At 38.8% G+C, this 26,964-nt stretch overlaps 2 protein-coding genes across 9 annotated transcripts in view; one reads left to right on the top strand and one right to left on the bottom strand.

Annotated features, from left to right (window-relative positions):
- The window catches only part of ccdc88ab (coiled-coil and HOOK domain protein 88ab), a 71,716-nt gene extending 65,412 nt beyond the window's left edge, over window positions 1-6,304 (bottom strand). For 6 of the 8 annotated variants that reach the window (XM_085181683.1, XM_085181682.1, XM_085181686.1 and 3 more), the window contains exons 1-2: window positions 5,630-6,304; window positions 5,433-5,533 (exon numbers count right to left, since the gene is read on the bottom strand). In XM_085181683.1, coding sequence (XP_085037809.1) covers window positions 5,433-5,533; window positions 5,630-5,692 — 164 coding nt within the window. In that variant the 5' untranslated portion in view covers window positions 5,693-6,304. The remainder of the gene's footprint in view (window positions 1-5,432; window positions 5,534-5,629) is intronic. The other 2 variants (XM_085181680.1, XR_014877415.1) reach the window with 2 other exon arrangements.
- Window positions 6,305-18,085: 11,781 nt separating this feature from the next.
- On the top strand, window positions 18,086-25,872 carry pnpt1 (polyribonucleotide nucleotidyltransferase 1). The gene is made up of 28 exons (XM_085182346.1): window positions 18,086-18,336; window positions 18,444-18,504; window positions 18,982-19,056; window positions 19,172-19,277; window positions 19,397-19,446; window positions 19,566-19,629; window positions 19,730-19,777; window positions 19,909-20,022; window positions 20,228-20,414; window positions 20,621-20,672; window positions 20,771-20,828; window positions 20,935-21,031; window positions 21,125-21,227; window positions 21,569-21,639; window positions 22,200-22,236; window positions 22,338-22,404; window positions 22,499-22,588; window positions 22,698-22,751; window positions 22,951-23,060; window positions 23,196-23,267; window positions 23,619-23,682; window positions 23,769-23,852; window positions 23,954-24,037; window positions 24,187-24,293; window positions 24,760-24,815; window positions 24,952-25,030; window positions 25,125-25,172; window positions 25,252-25,872. The coding sequence occupies exons 1-28, from the start codon at window positions 18,218-18,220 to the stop codon at window positions 25,405-25,407; spliced, it is 2,313 nt and encodes a 770-aa protein (XP_085038472.1). The 5' UTR covers window positions 18,086-18,217; the 3' UTR covers window positions 25,408-25,872.
- The last annotated feature ends 1,092 nt before the right edge of the window (window positions 25,873-26,964 follow it).

Here is a 26,964-nt window from a genome sequence, read left to right as displayed (position 1 = left end):
CCCATTTCCTTGTCCTGGTTTTTCATGGAGTCGTTTCTTTTCCGTCTTTGTCTTTCTGTTACCACAGGGCCTCTTCCTGTCTTCCGTGTGCCCACAAGGATTGTAGCTGAACTCATTCCTACCAGTCTGGATTGGAGGTGCTGAGGATAGTCCTTGCAAAGTTAGTCATCTATCTTGCAGTTTATCTGCATAATGGAGGACTAACTGCTCAAACTGGAAATGTGTAGGAGGTGAAGCACTGGTTCCTCAAGGCCTCAGAGCAAAGTAAGGTCTAGTGTTGATACTTTCAGTGGAAGACAGTGAAGGTGGAGTTCCTCCGCAGGACTACACACTATCTGTCAAAAAGTATAAAAAGTACTTTTTTGCAAACACACATTTGCAAAAGAGAAACTTTTAAATAAGATTAATTATTAATTCATTTGAGAAGGGTTCACACCTTATTTAGACACATCCACTGTCAATATAGAGAATGAATCTTTCTAACATAAATCACACTTCAATCATTCTGCTATGGGTCACTCTTTGGAACAGAATTTTTTTTACCTGGTCGACGATTAATTTTACTTTGCTGTTAATTCTCAGTGTTAAGCTGCTGTTAATGAAACTCAACAATTCCTGCAGATGTTTCACCCCATAAGTCTTTCATTGAACAGAAGGGATTATATCCCTGAGCCGCTGAAAGGATAGAAATAAGTAACAGATGGAGGAAATGTTGAGTTTGCATTAATTGCAAATAGCAGCACCAGCAAATTAACAGCTACCTTTAATAAAAATCAGATATAAAGCTGCCAAAATGAACATTTGAAATGGTGGCAAATAGCATCAGCAGTGGAATTTAAAAGTTCAGTATTAAATTGTGATGGGCAGCAATTTATTCATAGTCATGCTAAATGCTATGCAGCAGCAAACTTAAATACTATACTTTAAGAGTCGGGTAATTGTAAGTCAAATGACTCTGCACTGCTAGAGTGAAAAACTCAGAAAATCTGCGTTTAAATTTCTACGACGATTCCTGTGGGGTTAAACGTCCTTGTTTCTAAGGTTTGGAGTGTCTCATATTAACACAGCCTTGTTAAAGTTTTGTCCTCCCAAGGTCACAGCTGCCGTTTCCTTCCTGATATGATACACATCCCCCTGCTCGCCGGGCAGAGAGAGAATGACACAATGATGATTATGAGAGTTGAGATCCAAGGCGGACACTTCGATGTTGAAGGATGGATCCCACACTCCAGCCAAGAGCAGGAGGGAAATCAAACACTAACAACCCAGCAGCACATTTGTCTGCCTCCATTCTCCAATCCAGCAGGAATTTCAACTATGTCTGCTGTAACTAGCCTCAGAGAAAGCTAACAAAGGCTTCAACGTGCTGCTCAAAAGAAAACAGGAGAGAGAAATGAGAGTGAGAGAGAGAGAGGAGTGTTGAGGTGTGGACAGAAAAGGAAGTGGACAGATGAAGATGCCAGCTGGAGGAAAGACGGGAGAAACAGACTAAGAGCATGTGGTGCAGGATCTGTAGGTGTTGGTAAATGATGCAGAGAGACAGCAGAAGAAGAAGAAAATAAGATTTGACCCTATTGAAATATTTACCCCTCTGAGACCTACTGGTATTGCATGACTGAGTATTTTTTCTTAGCTGTTCTAGTTTGCTAAAAAGCTAGAGAAGAGCAGAGGAGCAATAACACCTGGGTGTGAATCCGGAGTGAAAATTGTAAAGACAAAAAACATGTATCAACATGCAACAGAGCTTTGTTTCAAGTAAAGTATTCAATTGGTGCACATATGACTTCACACAGTAAAAACCAGCCAATGCTGGAATTTACATCCATTTAAATTGTAATTTTAAGTTGATTATCTACGGCAAACCTCAATGGCTGTTACAACAGTACAACCAAAGTGCAAGATGTGGTATGGTGGAAGTCGTAGTGAATCCTCTGCATCTACCAATCCTAGGCTTCAATTAAAACAATCCATTCTGTTTTAACTAATCTATTTTCACTTTCTTAATGGTTTCCCTCTTCTGTGTTTTTGGTGAGAAAAAAATATGCAGATGAAAATTCTGACAGCTGGACGTTATGCTCAATTTTCTCACATTCTCTTTCCCATATGTGCACCTATTCAGACAGACTTACAGACATGCACTGATCTGTCTGAATAATAAACAGAAGTACTGACCACAGAACACGTGGAACCGCATTCTTTCCATTTCTCACATATGCGTTACTACTTTACGCTTGTAGCTACTTCAGTAAAATTAGCGGCCAGTTTTTTGAACATCTTTTCTAGTTTAAAGTTGTGCTCACAGCTTTGCAATGCTAGAAAAGCACTGACATCCAACATGACAAATGTTGCACAGCCAATTTCCATCAACTGTCTGTCTCACTCAAATAAATCGGGTAACTGCAGCCTGTAAAAGGACGGACTGACCGGTTGACCGAACAGGCCAAGGAGCCAGCACGAGTCTACAGACTTTGCAAAAAAGCCAAGAATTCAAATGGACAGTTGTCACTCTGACAAAAATTTAATTGGCACTTTCTTGCTGGGCGGGAAAACTAATTGGTTCGACAGCACTACGGAGGCGATGTAATTGGCTAGGTAATGTCAGTCACACGAGGGCAGGGGGAGGGGACACGGTGCCATCTGGGTGTCTGTCAGCAAACCGTTAGATAATCCTGGGGTCTCTCAGTTCTTTCTGTGCTCTCCCATGCTGTCCTCATGACAACTGCTGCCAGCCGGTCCGCCATGTCTCCCGCTTTGTGCTGGATAGAGACATGCGCACAGCAATACTAAAGCTTGCTCTACAACAGCTGATGTTGCCAATAAAATACCACAAAGGTGTGTAATTACGCATGCATGTGAAGTGATCACACTATATTTATTAATGTTTTATTATAACATAAAAGTATGCCGACTTCCATCCACTCATTTATGCAAGTTTTGTAGTTATATCATTGACTCTTCTAAATGCAGTGCTAACTGTGCTGAACGCTAGTGGGTGTTTTTTTGTTGTTGGAACAGCAGTTAATGTAAACAGCAGTCAGCAGCTGGAGGGTAACACCAGTAGAGTACAGCTTTTTAGTGCAGCTGGATCAATTTCAAGCAAAGCAATAACACTCACTACAATATGTTTCAAGCTGTCACAACAGAGGAGAAAAGGAAAAAACTAAATGTGTGAGTAAGAGTGTTCTAGTGGGAGCCCTGTTAATTATCACCTACAGGTATTCGGAGAAGTTTCTAAGCTACTTTTAATGAGAGATGGAGCCGAGGGAAGTATAACCGCACACCACGCACCGCTTTCAATCACATTTATGGTCTTAATACTGAATAAGCTCATGTTACATTTACAAAAGGATGACAATGAAAAAAAAAAGATATAGCTATTATTCAAAGGGCTCTGCAGCAGCTGCAAAGTTTACAACCATGAGGTGTAATATACGGTTGAGTTTATGATATTTCAGTTAGCTGAAGTTAATTCTGCAATGCCTGTAAAGCAGGAGAAGCAGACAAAGAGCAGTCTTATCAACACTAAATCTGACCAATACTGTAGCCCTTTGAGTGGGAGGGTGGCTGAACAAGATGACTACCAACAGCTGCCTCAGTCCAAAACCAAATACACAGGGAAAAAAAAACAAAAAAAACACAGATACACAAACTCCCACACAGAGACAGAAGCCCTGCAGAAAAGCATGCAGACACACAAACATAAACACACTGTGCGGGCTGTGACTGAATATTCCCAGCATCCTGTCAGGCGATCACTAAGGCAGTCACAGTTCATTTTAGCATAGAGCTCTCAACCATCCACAGGAAATTTCCTTCTGGCTCTTTCCATTTTACTGCAGACTGAAATCCTACCAATTACATGGCCACACACCTTTGTGTTAATATGTAGAACTGAGGAATTGCCATTGTGGCTCAGCAAACCAGGGATGTGAATTTGTCTTTTGTGTGTTAAACACTTGCTCTATTTTTGCAAATCTTTCCTGTCATGTCAAAGTTTTGTTTTCATCTCTGGCTTTTTGGCAAATCATTTTCTGCCTTCCTCGGTCCTCTGACCCTTCCCTTCCCCCCATATCCTTCCTGTTTCTTTTTCCACCATAATGTGTTCCCATAAGGGGTCAAATGCACTAAAAATATAGCAGACTTGTTTGAAGAAGCTATGTGTGGAAGAGGAAAGACGGCCTTGCCATTTGGAGAATACATCAGCATGTAGAAAAAGCCTGGAGGAGGAAAACAAGCATGGGAAAAAGAGCTGGAAGAGATAGTTGAAACCTCAAGATAGGCAGCTTAGAGTGATGGGCGAACAGCAAGAGGTCGAGGACATTATAAGAAGGCAGGACAGGAGGAAGAGGAAACCATCCAAAGAGAGGAAACCGTGTGGGGGGTTAATCAGCTCCTCATGCAATGCAGCCACACATTTATCCTTCCAAAACACTACACACTTGTTAATAACATAAATCTGTACACAAAATAATGGAAAGACGGATTAGAATATCCATACATGTCCCCGAGCTACTGATGTGGCAATAAGTTGTCACATGAAAGTGCAACACATAATCTCTTGAGAGGTGAAAATCAATTCCAGTGAGAGCAGGCTGGGTTGAATGGTGCTTAGACAGGCAGGCGGGGGGATAAATGCTGACAGTGTGGAGTGTAGCATTAGCGGAAAATATGAAAAATTGTCCTGCTAGCAGGAAGTACCAGCCAGGAGCCAGACAAAGGAATGGAAAGCGGTGTTCTGCCATGTTACATATATGACTGGAAAGAGACAAACTGAACATGAAATACCTTTGCCTTATCAAACACCCAACCTCTCTCACTATCAACAGAACTCCCAATACATAAGCAGTCCTTCGCTTTCAGCTGAATGTAAACCAAATGTTGGCCTGCTGCATTGCAGTGCAGTCAACATCCAGATTCTGTGCTGCTACCAGGGATTCCTCTTAGGGTTACTATTTCTAGTTTAATCTACAGCACAGCAGGAAACGTGAAGCTGCAGCTTCCAGGGGCGGGGTGTCTTCCAGTCGGCTGCAGATGACAGTGTAGGATGACTTAAAAGAAAACACGCACGCATCTTTGCAGCAAACATGCCTGCAGACAATCTGCAGAGCTCTAAAGAACCCCTGACAATAACTGTCTGCAAAGATTTCTGACAGTGCGACCCATCATTGACCCCAATACAAAGTCCCTTTGTGCTTAGCCTACATTCATTTTAAGCGCCGGACAGAGGCTGCAGTTGCTTAATTTGCTCATGAGGGGATGACCCACGAAAACCCCCCAGGGTGAGTACCACTTTGACCTTCCACACCCACAGACCCCGTTTACTGACCAAAATGCATACATATAACCACACAGAATGGGTACGGTTTAACCATGTAACCCTTGTTAATGCAATGATTGGTAATATTTCTGGATGTGTGCCGCAAACTACTTACATCTCAAGCATGATCTCATTCAGGTAAATCCCATCCACTAATTCAATATATTCCGATAATTTGGTGCCATCGGTCACCGTCGAGTGTCCGACCGTCTTCACCTGAAAAGGAGACAATAGATAATCAATAAAAGAACAGCATGGGGTGATTAATTGGCGAGCTCAAGACACATCTGAATAGCTAATTAGGGAGCTTACCCAGCAGACCAGAGGTGTGAGCATGAACTGCTCCAGCAAAGGAGTGAACACCTCGTTTTCCATATTTTCCTAGCGCCGTTTATTTCAGCAGATATGGATTTTTTTTCCCTTTTTAAATCTGAGAGAAACGCGTTTCTTTCGACACCGCTCATGTAGTTAATTCAATTAAATCGACGCTCATTGTGGCTACAGGCCACTGAAAGACGTCCGAGGTTCCTTGGGAGAAGGGGTTAAAAAATCGTTAATCCACAATTTTCTAGACACAAGCCAGCTGTTTCAGATGCCAACGACGGGGGTTCGGCTCCCTCACGGAGAAGGCAGGGATTCACATTTTCTGTTAAAGCGCTTTAAATAAAGATACTCTGTAATGTGTCGCCAGCCGGGCTCGCTGTCTATACAAATAAGATTAAGGAGACTCTGAGACCTGCGCCAGGTATGGTTTTATGCTGAGGAACTGGTAGATAGAGTCCAACGCTGAGGGGAGATATTCCTCCAACACCTCCTTTTAAATTAAATATCCAATACGAAGGGAAATCCAGATGTTCAAGGTCCGTGGTTTGAAACCATCGGGTTATTCCTCAAATGTATTCTAAAGGTCATGTCTAGCCACTCATTCTGCTTCCCCTGCCTGCCTCTGTTCAAATGCTGCACACCACTGAGCGCAAGACTGGGGAGGAGGACACGTAGGACCGCCCCCCTCCCTGCCTCTCGCGTGCATCTCCCTCCGCCTCATCGCCTCTTTAGCCCAAGAAAAGTAGGGCACTGATCAAAGCATCTCTTTCAGCTCAGACTACTTCATGCTCTTAGTCATGTTTCGTAGAAAGCACTTAGTCATCTAGCGCAGTTAAACTGTCTTAAGATCATTTTAAGTATCAAAGAAGCAAATGTTTGTTTGTTTTTATTAAGAACCAGTTTGTCTGCAGCTTCAGCGTTATAATTCTAACATGCTGTGGCACATTTGGTTCCAGTTTGTGCTTAGTTAATCCACTGGCATGTATAAATGCTGGGGATCCAGGCATACTCTTTGTCTGCTTTTGCAGCATGCAGTATATTAGTGACATGTAGGCTACTGACACCTGGTGGGTAACGTAAAGACTGGAGGTGTAGTATCTGTCAATCAAAGAAACTGTTCCATCAAATTTGCAACATATTGTTTAAATTTAAAATAATCTTTCTGCAGTCTGTTGTTTGTTTGGTTTATTAAAGGAGACTTGTGCTCATTTCCAGCTTTGTGTTTGTTTATTTATTTATTTAGCATTATTTAGGAAGTTCCTTTGAAATCAAATCTGTTGTGCAAGGGAGATTTGGCCAATGCAACTTTCAGACATATATCCCCAAAATACCACAAATACAACAAAAATACAAGGTCTACATACATACAATTAATATGCAATAAACAAATAACATAAAATATTAGTGGCCTCTAAAAAAAATAATGAAACGTCTCCTTTTCTGCAATCCATATGATATTTAAATTCACCAATAGCTATAGCAATGTTTAAGTTTAAGGTCTTCCTGTAAATTCCATGTCTAACAAAACACATGTCCAGAACAGATGTCCCCACATCTGTCAGAACTCTAGTCACATCAAAAAAGGCCAATTTAGAGGATCATAGCTAGTAACTATTGATATGGCGACAAAGAGGCGTCCAATAGTGTAAAATAGTATCGCTTCATAGAGAAAGATAAACCAATATTGGTTTTTGTAAGTTATCAGAGACTTTGGATTTTTAATAAAATGTAGAGATTCACGGTACAATCTATCAAGATCTTCTTGCTATTCTTGGACTCTAGTCCATTATTATTTCAAAACAATCCCGATTAATCTTCTACTGGGCCTTGGTACAGTCCCTCATTTCATCCAGCATCTGTATTTTAGTTCGCATCTACCTCCCTTTAACCCAACTTTCTTCTGATTGGCTATCCCTGATAAAAACACAGGCTCAGTAGCAGATGAATGGGTCTATAATGACAATATTATCTAGACTCAGTGACATCATGCATACTCAAGAGTAGGAAAAAAAAAGGTATGTGAAATGGAGCAAGTTAGAGCAGTCTGAAACTTGAGCTTTTGGCTCATGACTTCTACATATTCTTCTGATTCTGATATGCCTCTATCATTAGTTGAGCAGTCGCCATTGTAACATTACAAATTTAACAGAAATAGACAGGTGCTTTAAAGACCATGAAACTAAAAATATCCATAATGATACAGAATGAGGTTATGTCATTTTTATTGGCATTTGTGTTTTTAAAATGACTTACTGATGATGATTTACTGAATGCCAGAACAGCTATAAATGGCTAATTCTGAAGCTCTAAGATAACTTGTGACTCACACTATTCAGTGAAAGATCAAATGATTACTCAAGGTCAGATTTTGACAGAAAAAGAATCTGCTGCTTAGATAATTAATGAATCATTCAAATAATTTTTAAAACAAGTTGTCACCAGCATTTCTCTGTTTTATAGCAGTGGAAACTGAATTTCTGAGTGGGCCGGACAGAACATGGACACTGATTGTATTAGGTTGGTTTGGGAAGACTGTGAGTAACTAATCAATAAATTCACTGTTGGCAACAAATAGTACAATGACTAATGTGTTTGACTAAACTTGACTTGGTTAGTTTGTTGAAGGAAGCCAGCAGTTTTAAGCACACAATATTTTTTTTTATTTTGCAAGGTGATGACTTAGAGATAAGTCCACTATAGAGGTCGAAGACACCTAATCAACAAATGATGAATGGCTCTGATGCTGTGCAGAGGGAGCAAAGGCAATGTGGCCAAATAGCCAATCAAAACACAATCACTGGTTTGGGAACCAGAGACCTGAATCACCTCCAAGGAACAAGTTTAAGAATGAATGAATAGCTTACTGTACATATAGCCCCCTAAAACCTTCACTCAGCACATTTCACCAGCTGTTTTGGATAAGCAGAAGTTATCATTTGCATTTAGAATAACGGTCACTGTTGTTAGTGCTTTAGCTTGGGGCTATACAGTATGTGTTCATGACAGGACCGACTGTCTCTCATTTCCTGCCAAACATGTTTAGCTGAAGCGATGTAAGTTGTTTAAAGCACAATATTCAGCTGGATAATCCAATGTAAACAAAACTAAAAAGGACTCTATTTATCTTTTACATGGAAGTCTGCATCTTTATGTGGGCATTAGCCATTTAAATGACGCTCTGCTGCTAACAGATGGGCTATGTCTAGCGTACAACAAAATGCTCATTATATCTAAGCAGAAACTGGTAAAAGTCTGACATGTTTCAAAATGTAATGTCTGATTGTGTCTTTGCTTATATTTGCACTGCAAAAGTTCCTTTTGGTGGCTTGAAATAAATCCCTCTGTATCCTAGATCATGCATACCGAAGCGCTAATTTGGTAACACACCTGTTTTATATTCAAATGTATAGTCTCTGAAAATGTCGTTTCATTTCTTGAGCTGTATCAGTAAAACATGAGAGGAAGGAAGAACATACTATTCTTTCTTCGGTGATGATTCAGATATGATCATTTTGTGCTCTGATCTTTAACCTTACAATCTAATTTCTTTAATGAAGAGTAAGTGGATATGGTTATATATATGATATATTTTGCAATAAACATTCAATGTTATTAACTAAATTATTTAGGCTTTATTTTTAGGGCCAGAAGAAATTGTTAGGTAAGTGACATGAACTAGTTAAATAAAAGATAAGTTAACCTTCAGTGATATGTCCATGCAGGGAAATGCTAATTTGTTTTGTTTAGGCAAATATGTTTTAAGAAGCATCCTGAAAGCCAGGATTCTTGTTTTGTACTTTCTATTAAATCAATCTCTTTCAAAGAAATGTCTGATCTTACTAGAAACCAAATGTGCTGCCCACTTCATTAATCAATTTACCATCTGACTATCTCTCATTCATTCTGGGCTGTTATAATTCAAAGTGACTTTGCGGAGGACTCCCGAGAATTGCTGATGAACTTCTCGGTCATGTTTGGCATGATCTGTGTACATCTGCTGCTACAATTATCCCAAGAGACTCTGACCAACACTGTATTCATTTAAAGTACAGTAGTCTGGAAGCTGGCAAACTTTCCCAAATTAGAGACTCAAGAGTCAATCAATGAATCAATGTCAGAACACAGTATTGTGTTTTGTTTTTTGTTGTTGTTTTAGTTTTATATTATTTTTAATTTTTGTAGCAATAACTGCACTACAAAAAATGTATGATAGTCATTGTTTTGAATACCCAAGCAGATATTCAAAAATAATAAAGTTCCTTTTTTTTTTTAGTTTTAACGGTTTTCAGTGTTATCAATCAAATCAGCTTTTCAGATGTTGAAATGTACATATAGACGACACAAGATTTACCCTCACACCTTTGCAGTGCTGTAAAGAAGGTGCAAGAAGTAGCTTCAGTGCTGGAAAATAACTGTTTTGGCTGCATGAATTTGTTGGAGGCTCAAGGGTCAAAGTGGAGTAATAAGAACAAGAAATATATATATTTGTAGCAAAGTCTATTGTAGCGTGCTGTTATTTTGGACATCAAGATGTGAAACATGCACAGATCTGTTCAAATGAATCACTGATCACACACAAAATGTTTTTCTGTTTTTTAGGGGACACCATTATGGCAGGTAGAAGCGTTTCAGGTTTTTTGTGTTTTTTTTCTGATAAAAAAATGAAAAGATATAACTTTGGGTAAACTTTCATTATCCCCTCCTGCATTTCTACTCATTCTCTCAAACCAAAATATTCTAACAATATGTTCCCTGTTTCTCATTGCTGTTCCTTGTCCCTGTTGTATTTTTTTGGGGTACTTCATCAAACATCACTTACAAGCCTTCATTATTTCTTTTCTGTGACTTGGAGCTTTCACTGCATCTCTTGGTTTTTTTCCTTCCATATCTTGAAGCTTATACTGCATCTCTTGTTGTATTGCCTCCTGCTGTTCCTACTTTTTTAGCATTTTTGTATTTCTTTGGAGTGCTTCATCAAACATCACTCACAGGCCTTCTCTATTAGTCTCTTTATAGAGTATTAATGGTTTTTATATTTGACAATATTTTACAGCAACATTTAATTGATTTTCAATGATCTAATTTAATGTAAAATTGTTGTTTTGTAGAAAAAAGTGTATAAAATATCTTATTCCTGAAGATGTTGTTCTCATTGATCATGTTTTTCGTCCTTTCTAACGGACTGATAAATGAAGCGTACTAATAATAAGAACATTGGTTTAATTGACATTGTTTTCTTAATTGAATCAAATGAGAACGGGGATTTGCTTCAGTGTCTGTGCAAATGTTTTTTTCTTCTTTTCAAATCAAGCCCAGCTCTTTTCCTTGGCAGCCCACACACATCTCTGCTAACCCTATCACCTCAGCCAACAATTAAGCCTGACGCAGATAATGAAAACCTTTCACGGTTCGTGTACCGCCCGCTTACTCACACAGCAGCCTGAATACTTTTTTTTCAAAACTCATTTACTGTGGGGGATTAGACCTGTGGAGGTTTGGATATTTTGTAATGCTCGATGTGTTTGTGATTGTGTGTTTGCATTTATTTCCATTAGCGTGGCTTCGTTAACCTCAGACTGAACAGTGTGCTCCTGGCTGTTTTACTAAAATCTATTATTCATGAGGCTTTTAAGAAGTTTTGTCACAAAGTGGCATCCACCTCCACCTAATGACTCAGTGATTTAACAGCACTTCTCTCACACACTCAGCTATGAAAGTGGGGAAAAAGACCCAGTGGAAACCTACCAAAGAGAGCCACATGGAAACTTCTCCTCTAGCTGACATTGGCAGCTCCTCTCTAAGAAAGTTCTCTTTGACGACTGTAGTTTCCTGTTAGTTATTCCGCAGGAATTTACAAGACGCCACAAACATTTTCATTTGGAGCTGGGCCCATTTCTTGTGGTCTTGGATGCAGCTTTGAATGATTAAGGCTGCACAGAATTTCCTCTTTCTTCAACTAAAGATGAAATGACTATTACAAAAATGAGAAAGTGTTAACTTGTCATTAATGAGAAAAATTTAGTATTAAATCCTGGTAGAATGGGCCATTTTAAGAGAAATTTTGCAATCCATCATTTGAAATGCAAGATTTTTTTTTTTAAAAAGAAGAAACATCAGGAATATACCAAAGTAAATGCAAATCTGGCCAGCATTTTCCATAAGTCACATTCACACAATGATGGAGCATGGGACTAAAATCAGGGGGGCTGGTCTGAATATTTAACTCCTGATTTAACTCCTTGGATTTTCCCACATAAGCATCTCTAAGGTTTACAGAGAATTGTTCATGTCTTGCCAAAGACAGAGATCTACAACTGCTTCACGCTGATAGGAAGTCAACAAGAGTTACTCTAAAAACCGCCAGTTACAACTAAGGTGTGCAGAAGAGTATATCCAAACATGCAACATGCCAAACCTTGAATAAGATGGTAGTGAAGACTACACAGAAAGAGCAGAAGACCACACAGGCACCACTCCTTTTGGCTAAGAAATGAAAATTGAGTCTAAAATTCAAACAAATTGGACAATAGAAGATGGAAATATTGGTGTGATGAATCTCAGTTTCTGCAGCAACATAACAGTAAACTGCAGGGTCCGAATTAGGCATAAACAACATGAAAGAATGGATCCATCCTGCCTTGTATAAATGTTTTGGACTGCTGGTGGTGTGGGGGATATTTTCTTGCCACACTTTGGGCCTCTTAGTACCAAGTGAGCATCATTTAAAAGTATTGTTACTGATTATGACCATCCCTTTATGACTACAGAGTATCCATCTTCTGATGGTTGCTGAAGCAACGGTGTGATCTATCATGTCAACGTGGACCAAAATCTCTAAGAGATGTTCCAAACCCTTATTTTTTCTGCAAAGGATTGACAGAGTTCTGAAAGAAAAAGGGGGTCCAACCCAATACTAGCAAGGTGTACCCGATAATGTGTCCAGTGACTGATTACAGTTATCATTAATTTTCAGAACAAATTTAATGGTAATCTGCTTAGCAGTCCCACTTAGCAAGTATCAGCAGGCAACAGCAAGTAATTTATTTTTCTCTTTTCATTGTCAGATGAATGGAGCCTCTATCCATAAATGAATAAGAAGGAAAACTGCCATTTTGCTACATGCGTGTCATTATCATGATATCTCTGTTTTTGTCAACTTCAAATTCCAGTATAACAAAGAATATAACACAGCATCCCTACATTTTGAAGAAACATCTCAGCATATCTTGCAAAAGTGTTTTGTAAATGTAATTTTTGCACTGTTGATAAAAAATCTCTTTCATCTGGTCAAGTGGACTTAAAAAAATGTTGCATGTACTAAGACATTTTGAATAAGAGTATTAAGATGTGGGAATGTGTACGAACACATATAACATAAAATAAAATGCATATCTTACAACATTACCTCAGCCTTTCTAGATTAAGTAATTTAAAGATTTAACCTCTATCATTATAGTGGAGGTCACTCTGACCATCTGCCCTGTCTCTGTATCCATCCCACCAAGGAAATCAATGCCACAACAAATCAATGCAAAACTCTTAAATCTCCAATGTTAATGATTAAGAGCCCCGTGGCACAGTGAAAGCCTAATTGCATAACATTACATTAATAAAGATGAGCATGCCCCAACCCTTTCATCATGCAAATGTGTTGTAAAATGCTGATGCATGCTTTAGCTCTCACAGATAAACTAAGTATTTTTATTTTATTGAGACACTGGAGTACCACTACATCATCATGGTGGCAGTTTAATTTTGAAAAAAGCTACTGGATTTATATTGGTTGATTTTTATTGCTTTGTCTGAATCATTTATCCTACCATAGGAACAGCACAGTCTGATGTTATGAGGATCATTAATGGCTGGCCATAATAGGATGGAGATCAAAAAGTATCTTTGCAGCCCCTTGGCTTTATGTCACATGTCTGTTTGAGAGGCTTTGGAAATAAGTAATGCTGCAGGAAGCCAATATTTAGAAAAGCAGGATCACGATTTAAATCACAACATTTTGGTTCAATTTTATTTCAAAAAATAAATAAACATTGATTTTGCTGATTTAGATAGTAAGACAGAGATAACAGAAAGATATGCTCTTTGATCTCTGTACAGGGAAGCTCATTGCATTTGCTTATCTTAGACTTTGGGAGCGGTGGGTCACCATTGTTTAACACATGGAGACCTACACTTGCTGTAAACCAGTGGCTTTTTCCTGCAGCACAGTAATAGGAAAATTCACCTGGCATGTTTTTGATGTCATTAGAAACTATAGATCCTAAAAGAGCCAGTGCGGGCACTGAGAGAACAACAGTGCTACCCAAATGATACTATTTTAAGAAAAAAAGTCAAAATGTGGAGATTACAGTTGTTGTTTCAAGACATACTGCTACAGTTGCTGTACCCTCTGAGTTAGTGAGTTTGTACTTCAGAATCTGTTTTAGTAACAAGGAAGGAAATGATTTCTCTTTTAGCACATAAACACAGAGTGGTGATAATTATAAGGATGTTGGAAAGATGGTGCAGAAAGCTGCATCTGGTTAGACGGGAGAACACACAAATGTGGAGAAGGAAATGGATTGTAATGGACAGATGCAAGGTTATCGATGGTTACACATTTGTGCAATAAAGAGAATGTATGTTGTGTTACCATACGGCTCGTCAATTTGTTTCACTAACTCATCTAAACAAGGTAATTTGTAGAGGGTATAGCAGCTGTGGCAGTTTGTCTTGAAACAACAATGGTAATCTCATTTCAATTTTTTTCCCAAAATGATCAACAATATATTTTTTCTTAATGTGACCCTAATACTCCTTCATAGTTTCCAACCAATTATTATTATTAAAAATAATAAGAATAAGAATGAAAACTGTTGTTCACTGTTGACATGAATCTCTGCAACCGATGATCAGCTGATGACCTGTCACACTCTGGTTGGACTGATCATCTCAACATCAGCATGTTGTGCATGTGTCATGAGGACACTTTTCCCGGTGTTCTCTGAATCATCATTCATATCCAGTAAACACACACACACACACACACACACACACACACACACACACACACACACACACACACACACACACACACACACACAGAAATAGAGAGAAAGGAGAGAGAGGAGGGGGGTGGAGTTCTAATCTGCATCCAATCAATAAACTGATCCCAAAAGGTTCATTTATTAGGAGACATAATGCTGACAAAGCTAGCCTGCCAGTGAACTGTATGCATCAGTCAAAATTCACTTCTTTAGACCTTATACATACAAGGTGAGTTTTCCTCGATGGAAGGCATTTACTGGACAAGGTGTTAAACTCCATAAAGGATTTTTCATAATACAAATCATTGAATCATTTGCCCACAGCTGCTCTACATGTTAATGTCTTGTAGGAAAAGGAACAGCAATGCAATTGCAATGTTACAAAATAATAATAATAATGTACAACAATTACAAATTTGCACGAAAGGTCAATGTGAAATACCTATGATACTCTCTATATATAAATATAGTATATATAAATACTCTCTCTCTATTTGTCTTTCTCTTTCATATAGATAGATAGATAGATAGATAGATAGATAGATAGATAGATAGATAGATAGATAGATAGATAGATAGATAGATAGATAGATAGATAGATAGATAGATAGATAGATAGATAGAGAGCAGTTAAAAACAGTGATATATGAGCCATATTTGCACGCTGATGATTATTAATGATCGGTAGGTTATGGTAGTTAGGATAGCTAACACAGCCATAAAGCAACAACCTTCCATGAGCTACAGTTGTGCCCTGCTTTGTTCTCAGAGTGGGAGTTCCTTATGTGGATCCGTGCCATGTGCCATAATGTAATTATCACGCTTGTGACAAAGCAAATCATGCCTTGTCAGCTCAAGTAGCCAAAAGCTGTCTATACATGGCTGCTGCAAGCTTATGCGTGTCCATATCAGTCAAATCAATTATTGAGCTTTCGCTTTACAGAAATAATGAATGATGAGATGTTTTTTAAAATATAAAGTAAGGACTACAAGGAACCAACGCTTCTCTGCTAAAAAAAAAAAATCATTAAACGATTTAAACAGCAGTACTCAATTAAAAGTTTTCACATGAGGAAAAAGATCCTTTCATTGAAGGTGAGCAGGTGTTTGTGATGAAATAGTCAGACTCAAACTGATCGCCAAGGAGCCAGAAAAGCCTCGTTTCTCACCCCCGCTAAAGCTCCTGTTGATTCTGCATGTGTGTGTTCATGTGTGTGTGACAGAGATCAGTGCAGAGTTAATGCAGGCTGTTTTGTTGCCCCCTCCTGATCCAACACAGCATGAAAATCACTAAACCACGTAAGCCTTTTGTGTCCTGAAGTGATTGAGAGACAGACACACTCCAGACACATAAACAAAAAACCTTTTTGCACTTTTATCAATTGCACGATCATCCTACATGAAAACCAGACACTATGACTTAAAGTGGTTTCCGAATTTTCTTGAAAGATGGAACTGATATTATACTTTTACTTCCCCTTTACTTTCCCCTAAATTTTCCCTGTTTGAGTAACCATTGATCAGTCAAATGGATTCTAATTATTATGCAGTTAGTTCAAATCATTTCTAAGGCCACAGGAGTCTCTGTTAGATGACCAGATGACTTAATGACTGATTGATACAGCCTGTCCGTTAACATATATCAAACTTTTGTATTTGTCTCTAGACATTTACATTTTCTCTTCAAGGCAAACAACACATTATCTTCCACTGAGTTATTTATATGATCCATGTAGTCCTGTGGAAAACACTGAGTGGTCCATTACACAGTAATAGTTTGTGGCTCTGCGTGGTATAAATGAGATCTCAGTGTGTCCTGGAGCCATGGAAACAAGATAAAACTGGTAGAAACCTTAGTAATAATGGGAATGAGAGCTTATGTGTTTCAGTGTGTGTGCCCGTGTGAAATCCTGCTGCTCAGCCCTGCAATTAGCTGCTGTGTGTGCGCGTGCGTGTATGCGTGAAAGTAATGCCAAGAGATGCTGTTAACACTTCATCTGTTGCCATAACAACTGCACCAGGCTCAGTGTTAGTGAGCTGGCTCACTGACTGACTGGAAGGCTGTAAACAAACTTCAGGACTGATCGTCGCATGTGGAGGCAAGGTCACTGATTGACTGCCAGATGTACTGACTGATGACTGGACAGGGTTCATGCAATGTTTAATACAAGGTTTCAAGATAAACCATAACAGTTGATAAAAAAAAAACGTTACTCTTCCTGAACAAAGGCAACTTTCTGAATATGGATGAGATAGCGACACAAGCATTTTTTTTCTTATATGCTGTTATATAGGGTTGAAATAATCTCACCACTTTAATGAAAGTGGCTGGAGGTCGAGCAAACGAAAATATCAGCAGAACTTTTTAAACAAACAAACAAACAAAAACCTATATTTCAACAGTGACGTCCATGGAGAAAAAGGAGAGTGTCTGACCGTTGTGGTAGAACTATATGCCTTATATGAGCTTTTTAATCCTGACACCTAGTGGCGAGAATTTAAAATTGCATTTTAGTGACACAGCAAAAACATAAAGTTAGTCTAAGAAATATTGCCTTGAAATTTTTTAAATAATAATAATAATAATAATAATAATAATAATAATAATAATAATAATAATAATAATGAGAAGATATAAATAAAAATAGAAAACAGAGGGTAATCTTTCATAAGATGAGAACTGGCTGATTTATGCAAATTCCCACAGAAATGCACAAATTGTCATGTACAGCATGATTATTTCCACGGGCATCTTAGACATCACGATTATTTGTTTGCTTAAGACATTTTGCATGAACATATAGCAAATGTTAGATGCAGTCTAGATTTTAAGAAATCAGTCACTGACATATATTCTGGGAATGTGAAGAAAGAGTTTTTTTTTTAAAAAAAAAAGCAAACTTAATACTGTTTTTCCCTTAAACTTTTTACTCAGTCTTAAGAAAATGTGTTTTTTTAATTTGTGGAATAAGTGGGTCAAATATATCAAACAATTACAATCAGATTTCATGGAGGTCTTAAGTGAATGATCGTGTGATCTTTTGTATTTCCTCTCTCCTCTAGCAAGTTTTACTCCTCTTTTTTTCTTATATTGCTTTCTAAAATCTCACTGATATTTTTAAAGTAACTAGACATCAAGGAGATTATAGGAAAATAAATACAAAAATATATTAGCCTACATACGTCAAACAATCGAAAAATATGCCATACTTTTGAGCTTTTTTAAGATTATAGAGAATCAAGTAAAATATATAAAATGAAAACCTTATTGATTACTAAAAGCCAATTTGAATACACCTGTTTGTTTGTTTATTTATTTAAATAGATAAATGCAAAGTAGATCAAGCGGAACTATTGTTTACTGGATGGCAGGAAACTCTGTGGATGTGACACACTCTCCTCGCTCTGTCCAATCAGAAGAGGCAGCTTCTCTACGTAATTCCGCACATGTGACGAACTGTCATGGTAGCCTCCTCGCTCACATCCCAACTGTAAAGACAAACTGAGCGCGGATATTTTTGTTGTTTACTGGTTAAATATGAAGTATTTGCTCCGGCTGGGGCGCTCGTTCGCCCGTCTTCATGTCCGGTTATGTCACCAGAGTGTTTACAGCCGCCATACTAACGCATGTAGAGTGGGAGTGGACCTCGGGGAGAAGTGAGTGGTCTTTCCCAGTTTCCATTCTCTTCCATGAACTGTGAAATAAAGCGAGCGGTGCAGGGTCACTGGCAGTTTCACGTGTTGTGTTCTTGCTGTTTTTGTAGGAAACTTGAAATCTCTTCAGGGAGGTTTGCCAGATTTGCTGATGGAGCTGCTGTAGTACAGGTACAAAAAGTCTTCTTTGATTTGTCTTCGCCCTTTCTTTTTGCTTCTTTGTGTATTGTTTCTATTTCTGATTCTGTTTACTACCAATCCTCCTTCTGTTGTGGTAATTCATTAAACACCAGGCATAACTTTGTTGGCAAAAGATCTTTATTAGAAAATAGTAAAGCATGGGCCATCAGCATGCAGAGAATCGTCACTTATGCACAGGAATCCCACCAAAAAAGAAAATCCTTTCAACTGGTAGCAGCCGGTCTATTAGTTTGGCTTTATGTCCCATGTCCCTTTTACCCAGGACGTGTTAGCACAGCACAGCAGAACCTATACTGAGGCTTGTATTGTTCGTGTTCATATGTTCAACTTGTAATACACCTCTGTGGCTGCTTATTAAAAGAGAGCAAAGATGACCTATGTTTTTTTTTTTTTTAAAAATGTTGTTCTTCGGGTTTAAATGGTGACCACCTTTTCCTTTTCCCATAGCTTGGAGACACCTCTGTGATGGTGACCGCTGTGAGCAAAACCAAACCTTCTCCGTCTCAGTTCATGCCGCTTGTGGTACGACTCCATGTTTGTTACAGCTGTGTTCTAAGCGGATTTGACCTTATGAATCCCCGATGTAAGGAAACATCTGCTGGGATTCTTTTGATTTAATATCCTTTTCAACTGACAGGTGGACTACAGACAGAAAGCTGCAGCTGCTGGTCGGATTCCCACGAACTACCTGCGGCGAGAGCTGGGCACCACCGACAATGAGATCCTCACCAGCAGACTTATTGGTGAGTTAATAAGATAAACGCTGTCCTTACTGAGTGTATAACATTGTCGTGGAGGTTTGGTTTCCTTCGGTGTGTTTAATTGGAGTGACCTGACTAACTTTCCTGTTCGTGTTGCTCAGATCGGTCGATTAGACCTCTTTTCCCTCCTGGTTATTTCTATGACACTCAGGTAAGTTAAATTTGAAAGATTTTTCACTATCACGTGGTGATTATGTTGCCACATTTTTGTTTTCTTGCACAAAGGTGATAATCTTTCCATTCTGTCTTAATGTATGTTCACTCCTAAAGATCCTCTGTAACCTGCTAGCAGTCGATGGCGCCAATGATCCAGATGTGCTGGCTATTAATGCAGGTGAGGTAAATCTCAACTACGGAGATTTCTTCACAGATCAGATTTTTTTTGTTTGTTTGTTTTATATCCTCGAGTAAAACATTATATTCTTCCATTAAAGCTTCTGCTGCCCTGGCCCTGTCTGACATCCCCTGGCATGGACCAGTGGGTGAGACATATGCATATTGTTTTATTGATCTGAAATGGTGGTTTTCACTTCACTTTCAGTTCCTGGGACATTATTGTTATTATTGTTTATCTCCACCTTGGAGCTACTTATGTTATTGTGTGTGTGTGCAGGTGCTGTGCGTGTGGGTCTGGTAAATGGAGAGTTGCTGGTCAACCCCACGAGGGCAGAGATGGCTTCTAGCAGTCTTAACCTGATAGTGGCCGGAGCTCCCAGCAGTCAAGTGGGTAAGTTAATAATTGTATGTGATAAGCAGCAGAATATCTAGTGTTTATAGCAGCATGTAGTTAAGCTGCTAAGTTTAGAATTCAAACACTTGATCAAGTGTTTGGAATCACTTTGCTGAGGAGATAGTGCCTGCCAAAGTATTGACTTGCTTCTCCTGCCTGTCTTAGACAGCATCACATACTCATGTTTCTCTGTGTCTGCCAGTGATGATTGAGGCATCAGCTGAAAACGTGCTGCAGCAGGACTTCTGCCACGCTGTGAAGGTGGGAGTCAAACACACCCAGCAAATCATACATGCCATCCAGCAGCTGGCACGAGAGCAGAAGGTGACTAAGCGCACCCCGGTCAAGATGTTTTCACCGCCGACTGACATGGTGGAACATGTTCGGAGGTAAGAACACAGCCTGAGACTGAGGAAGATGAAGGCAAAGGATGCTGGGAATTAAGCAGTGTATTTTGAAATGTTTTGATAAACGAGAAAACAAAATAATCTTGAGGAAAGGGTAATGATTTCATTTAATGGTTTGGCCAAAAATAGGACAAAAATAGGATTTATATTGTTCTAGCAATGACTTGCTTTTCCTTTTCCTGTTGCAGATTAGCTTCTGAGAGGATCTACGCTGTTTTTACCGATTATACTCACGACAAGGTAAAACCTACCATCTTTATTTCTTTCTTTCTGCTTCAGTTTATGTATTAGTGAAGTTTACCTAAATAACTGTAATAATCTCATCATAATCTTCTTAGATTTCTAGAGATGAAGCAATCAACAAAGTTCGGCTGGAAACTGAAGAGGAACTTAAAGGTATTACGCCTTCAAAGTTATGGTGCATGGAAAGAATTTACAGTTAAGTTTCAGATGTTGCTGTATTTCCATCTAAACCCTGTCAAATGATGTCGTCGATTCATAGAAAAATTCCCTCAGGCCGAGCCTTTTGAAGTCATTGAATCCTTTAACACTTTGAGCAAGGAAATCTTCCGTAATCTAGTGCTCAATGAGTACAGGAGGTAAGCACTCTGTGTTGTGGGTGGATATTATAATGTCACATCATCTGGGTGTGGAAAATTGGAAACATTGTGTTTCCCATTTTGTGTTTTTAGGTGTGATGGAAGAGAGCTGACTGGTTTAAGAAACATTTCATGTGATGTAGATCTATTTAAACCGCTGCATGGCTCGGCTCTGTTTCAAAGAGGACAAACACAGGTATGCTAAAATAGTTCATTTGGTAAATAAGTTTTTTTTTGAAGGGATTGAAGATGTTCGTGGCTGTTTCTTCAGTTTTGAAAGCAAAAGTATCGCAGGTTTGAATACAACAGCAGGAACGCTGAAACTGTAGTCGAGATATGTCGCTTTAATGACTGTTACACAGGATCTTTTCCTGGCTCAGAGTAGGCCTGTTTGGTACACACTTAAGCATGATCAGTTTAAGTAAAGTATCGTCTATGAGTCTGTGTTACCAGTGTACCATTCTGTGTTTAAAAAATCCTCTAAACTGGAAAAACTTGGATGTTACCTGTAACAAAGTCCTCCTCTGCTCCCTGTAGGTGCTGTGCAGTGTCACATTTGATTCCCTGGAGTCCAGCATCAAGACAGATATTATCACTACAGCTTTAAGGTAAAACAACCAGAACACGTATCCCAAAAAGTTGATTCTGTTCAGATGGAAGTAGCGTTTTCAGCGGGAGAGAAAATTTCGTTACTCATCCAAGTGACTCCTTCAGTCACTTGCAGACCCCTGCAGGTTTCCCCTTAGATCCTAAGACTGAAGAAGTCACTTTGATGTGTGACTAAACATTTGTCCCGCTGAAAACACTACATCCAGATGAACAGAATCAACTTTTTGGAATTTCCTTACATGGATGCTCAGACGGGAGCATGACCATAACTGGATATTTGTTGCTCATGCTGATACCGTTTATCATGGATTAAAAAAACGGTATCACCTCATATACTTTATATATATATATATATATATATATATATATATATATATATATATATATATATATATATATATATATACAGATATATGCAGTATGTTCATGTAGTATTGAAAAGGATCATTGTTCAGGAAGTTTCAAGGAATGTATTTCAAAAGCTAGTTATTAATTGTGGAGATAATGCCAGCGTCTACCAACATCTGCACCCCTGTGATGCATGCATTTCTTTTTGCAGTGGCATCAAAGACAAAAACTTTATGCTTCATTATGAAGTAAGTGAAATAATTTTTTAAGTCACATAGTTTATCAGATATTAAATATAATTGTTTTAGTTTTCAAATGGAGCTGTAAAGTCAGCTTTCCTTTCTTTTAGTTCCCCCCATATGCAACCAATGAGACTGGAAAGATGGGAGGCCTCAACAGGCGAGAGCTCGGACATGGTTTGTTTGACTTTTTTCATCCTCTGTTTGTATTCAGTCTAATAATCCCTCATTTCCATCAAGAATCTTTTGTGCATTGTTCGTGTTTTTGCAGGAGCTCTGGCTGAGAAGGCTCTGAGACCAGTCATTCCTAAAGACTTCCCTTTCACCATCAGGGTCACTGCTGAGGTGTTAGAGTCAAATGGTGAGTGTGGGGAAGCAATTTTATAAGTCGTAATATAAAAAGTCCCAAATACGAATGTGTCCATTGCTCTTATTTTTCAACATATTTCCATCCCTGCATGTCCTCTCAGGATCCTCCTCTATGGCTTCAGCGTGTGGGGGCAGCCTCGCTCTTATGGATGCAGGTACTGTTCTGACTTTTTAGTTAATCCAGGAAAAATCCAGTTTTAAATTGCTCTCTGGACCTTAGACGTGCAGACAGCAAACATCAGCTTTTTTTTTTTTCAAAGTGACCTGAATTTTGCATGTATCTGGATACGATGCTAGTTGGATAATATGTCATATAATAATGTTTAACTAATATATCTAAATCTGTGTTGCCAGGTGTGCCCATCTCTTCTGCTGTGGCAGGTGTAGCCATCGGTCTCATCTCCAAGGCTAACCCAGAAAAACCTGCTGAGATAGAAGACTACAGACTATTAACAGACATTCTGGTAAGTCCAGTTTGTGATCAGTTATTATCACTAACAAGTGGAAGAAAGATTGTAGTTGAATGCTCAAAATGTTATTGCAGTTGTTCCTGGGTATGACAGGTGTTGAATATGAGCTCTTAACTGTTTCGTAAACAGGGAATAGAGGATTACCTGGGAGATATGGACTTCAAACTGGCAGGAACAAACAAGGGTATCACTGCTTTACAGGTACTGCATTGAGTAACTTGTAATAAGTGTCTAAGAAAGATCTTTTAGAAGTAAAATTTCATAAAGCTAGCTGAAGGGACATCACTTTTTCATAGAAATGTTTTAATATAAACTGTACTCGATGTGTAAAATGTTAAAGAAGAGACCAGTATAGTGTTAGAGCTTTATTTTATTATCTTTTTATTATAAGACAACACTAATTTGTCTCTGTAATGGCAAGTTAAGCAGGATTCTTCTTAGTGAAAGTGTTGTTCTGCTTAAAGGACTGTGTGGTGGACGCAAGCGAAACATAAATGGCCTTTCTGATAAAGATGAAATGTATTAACTAAATTTTCTTTATTTTACCTCCAGGCTGATGTGAAGATTCCTGGGTTGCCACTGAAGGTGGTCATGGAGGCAATCCAACAGGCCACAGGTAGCCCCAAAACTGAGAAATATACTCTTTATTAAAATTTTATTTGCATGGCTGTTTTTCGGCATTTGCCTGTTGTTGTGTTTCAGTGGCAAAGAGGGAAATCTTGGGCATTATGAACAAATGCATAGCAAAACCCAGAGAGAGCAGGAAAGAGAATGGACCTGTTGTAGGTAGGTTATGTCTGAATATTATATATATATAGAAAGATGCAATATTTAATAGACAGTTTTTACTGTCATCTGTTCCAATATGTGATGTTTTCTGTCTTCAGAAAATGTCCGGGTACCTGTCTCAAGGCGAGCTCGCTTTGTTGGCCCTGGAGGCTACAACCTCCGCAGGCTTCAAGCTCAAACAGGTAATGTATAAGTAATAAAGTCTGAAAAAGGCAACTTGGAACGTGATGGTGACGTGATGCTAATCCAACAGCACACAGATTTGTTTTTCATAATAGAAACTGTTGTGCAGAATATAAAAACGTCACCACATTTTCTTTGTTGCCTTTAGGTGTGACGATAAGTCAGGTAGACGAAGAGACTTTTTCCGTGTTCGCTCCAACACCAGGAGCCATGAACGAAGCCCAACACTTCATCAGCGAGATCTGCAAAGACGATGTGAGTCTCCCCCACTTGTAATTACCTTTATAATAGCAGTCTGTCTTTATTCAGAGCCTTTCAAAATTTGTGTTAAAATGTGCTCTACAGAGAACCCGAAACAGATTAAAAAAAGAGGAATATAGTATAAAGCTTAAGCTAGATGGCATTTAAACAAAGAAATAAGAGAAATAATCCTGATCAGTACACTTAAAAAAACAGGAAAGCTCTCAGCATGCTCTAATAAAACATAAAATATATATATATATATATATATATATATATATATATATATATATATATTTATATATTCTAATAGTTTCTTTGCACCCTTTTATGCACATTTATAAACTCAATTGCTGTTTTATATCACAATGCAAACATGACCTGCATAAACAAATCAAAACATTAAGAACAACTGCTTACACATATTACACATATTCATAATGTATGTAGGTGAAAGTGGGTGTATTTCTTTGTTTTGCAGCAAGAACAGCAGCTGGAGTTTGGTGCTATCTACACTGCCACCATCACAGAAATAAGGTAAACAAAAACAATGCGTTATTTACCAACAGTGTTTGTTTACAGTTATTTCCCCACACCTGGAAACTGATTTATGTATAAATAAAATATTGCAGCCTTCATACAGCTCATCTGTTCTTCTGCTCCTCTGCTTTAGGGACATTGGCGTGATGGTGAAACTTTATCCCAACATGACTCCTGTCCTGCTGCACAACTCCCAGCTGGACCACAAACGGGTTTGTGTTTTTGTCTGCGTAAAATGGTTTTCCTTTTGAGTCTGATGGTAGAATTTCTACTTAAGTCACTTTCTTTATTTTTATTTTTTTGTAGATCAAACATCCGAGTGCTTTGGGTTTAGAGGTGGGACAGGAGATACAGGTGCGTCTCGCTTACTGCAGACAAGGCATTGCGTATTTCAGTCTGGGATGCTTGTATCTAAACTGTGTTCTGCTAACAGGTCAAGTATTTTGGACGGGACCCAACAGATGGCAGAATGAGGCTTTCGCGGAAGGTGCTCCAGTCTACCGCTGCAAGCGTCGTAAAGAGACTGAATGACAAACAGAGCATCTCCATGGGTTCAAGCGACATGCAGACGACCAGTACAGATTCGTGACACTCCCCCATGACTGCCTAACTTCTGGCTTTTCTGTCAGAGTAGACTTGGACTGAGTCAACTTTCCCTTTTCAAACAACAGATCTTGTTATGAACTATACATAAAGAAGGTTACTGCTGACATCATGACTCGGGGAATTCGCACAAACAAACGGATAAGACGAGGAGGCAAACATTTTCAAAAATACAAGTGTCTACCCATTTTCATGCTCTGTTTGACTGTATCAAAGTCATAAGATTTTTCTTTTATTACACAACAACAGTGCTTCTGTCATTCACATGTGTGATAATGTTGCCTCTTGAGGCATATTTGGTATCTGTTGTAGCAGCGTGTCCACAAAAGAAAAGAAAGGCAAGTGGGTGATGTGTTAGAGAGAGGCGTTTTCTTAATCTTTATATGGTGTCGCATTTATATTATATGTGAGTAACTAAAATGTAAATAAAAAACCAGCCACAGGTGGGCCACATGGCAGTGTACTCCTAGTGCTGTTACCAACCATGGATAAATAGGTCAGGAAGGGGATCCGATGTAAAATCTTCAAATCAAATATGTGGATCATCAAGAATGAATGACTACCAATGGTGCTGTTGACCAGCAGGGTGCTGGTGGAAACTGCTGTGCAAGGACAAAGAAAGAGGAAAGAGGGAGGCAGCAGGAGAGAAGGAAAGGTTTGTAAATGAGAGTTTACAAACCCAACTAAAAGCAGTAGCAGTATGTAGACGTAATATGTAAATAAAGTCATTAATGATTTCTTTATTCATGTCTTTAAGTCAACAAAACACCTTCCAACCGTGCCAGAATGTACTGAGTGCATGCATGTGAAATTTTCTTCATAAAACGCTGATTTAATTGCATGTTTCAGTGGCCACATGCAGGCACACAAGTACTGCTTCAGCGTGTTTAAAAAAAGACTTCACAATAGAAAAGGTTCATCCAGTGGGTCCTTAAAAGAAACTGAATGGTGGAGATGATAACAGGAGAGCTGTAACATTTCAACATTTATTTAAAATAATTTATTGCATAATATTGGACAGGGAAAGATCTAATAACTCTTTGGAGTCTTACAGAAGAATTAAGTGTTTCTCTGTTCAGCCTTAATCTAAGAGTGTTAGTAGTAATGTGTAGGGTTGCATCAGGAAGGGCCTACAGATCTGGAGGGAGGAGGAATGAAAGTCAGTAGAAGCAAGACAGAATACATGTGTATGACTTAAATACCTCGAGGCTACCATCCAAAACAACAGACAGTGCTCAAGACAGTAGGCAGGGTGGAGTTAGTGTCGAGGTAATTTGTGGATACATTGGACAAAGGATGTTGAAGACCAAGCTTGCCAGACAGGAGGACAAGAGGATAACCTCCGAGAAGATTCATGGATGCAGAGGAAGGTTGGTGTGACAGAGGAGGATGGACTGAGATGGAGGCAGATGATCCTCTGTGGCTCACCTTTCTCTGCAGAATAGTTTGAATTCAGTCATGTTGGGAGGTTTTTGAACATGAACGGCCTGTTTAAGGTCATGCGTCTAATTTAGGTCCCAACTTTGAATAGACCAATCCCAAA

This window comes from Neolamprologus multifasciatus, chromosome 13 (assembly GCF_963576455.1).
Source record: "Neolamprologus multifasciatus chromosome 13, fNeoMul1.2, whole genome shotgun sequence".
Taxonomy (NCBI): domain Eukaryota; kingdom Metazoa; phylum Chordata; class Actinopteri; order Cichliformes; family Cichlidae; genus Neolamprologus; species Neolamprologus multifasciatus.
Note: the sequence above shows the minus strand (reverse complement) of the source record. Positions and strands in the feature narration are given on the sequence as shown.

Bases quoted from the DNA above. Each gene is read 5' to 3' on its own strand.
- pnpt1 (XM_085182346.1), top strand. From the start codon at position 18,218: ATGAAGTATTTGCTCCGGCTGGGGCGCTCGTTCGCCCGTCTTCATGTC. The intron at 22,589-22,697 runs GTGAGTGTGGGG...ATGTCCTCTCAG, and splicing joins TGAGGTGTTAGAGTCAAATG to GATCCTCCTCTATGGCTTCA. The intron at 22,752-22,950 runs GTACTGTTCTGA...CTGTGTTGCCAG, and splicing joins CCTCGCTCTTATGGATGCAG to GTGTGCCCATCTCTTCTGCT.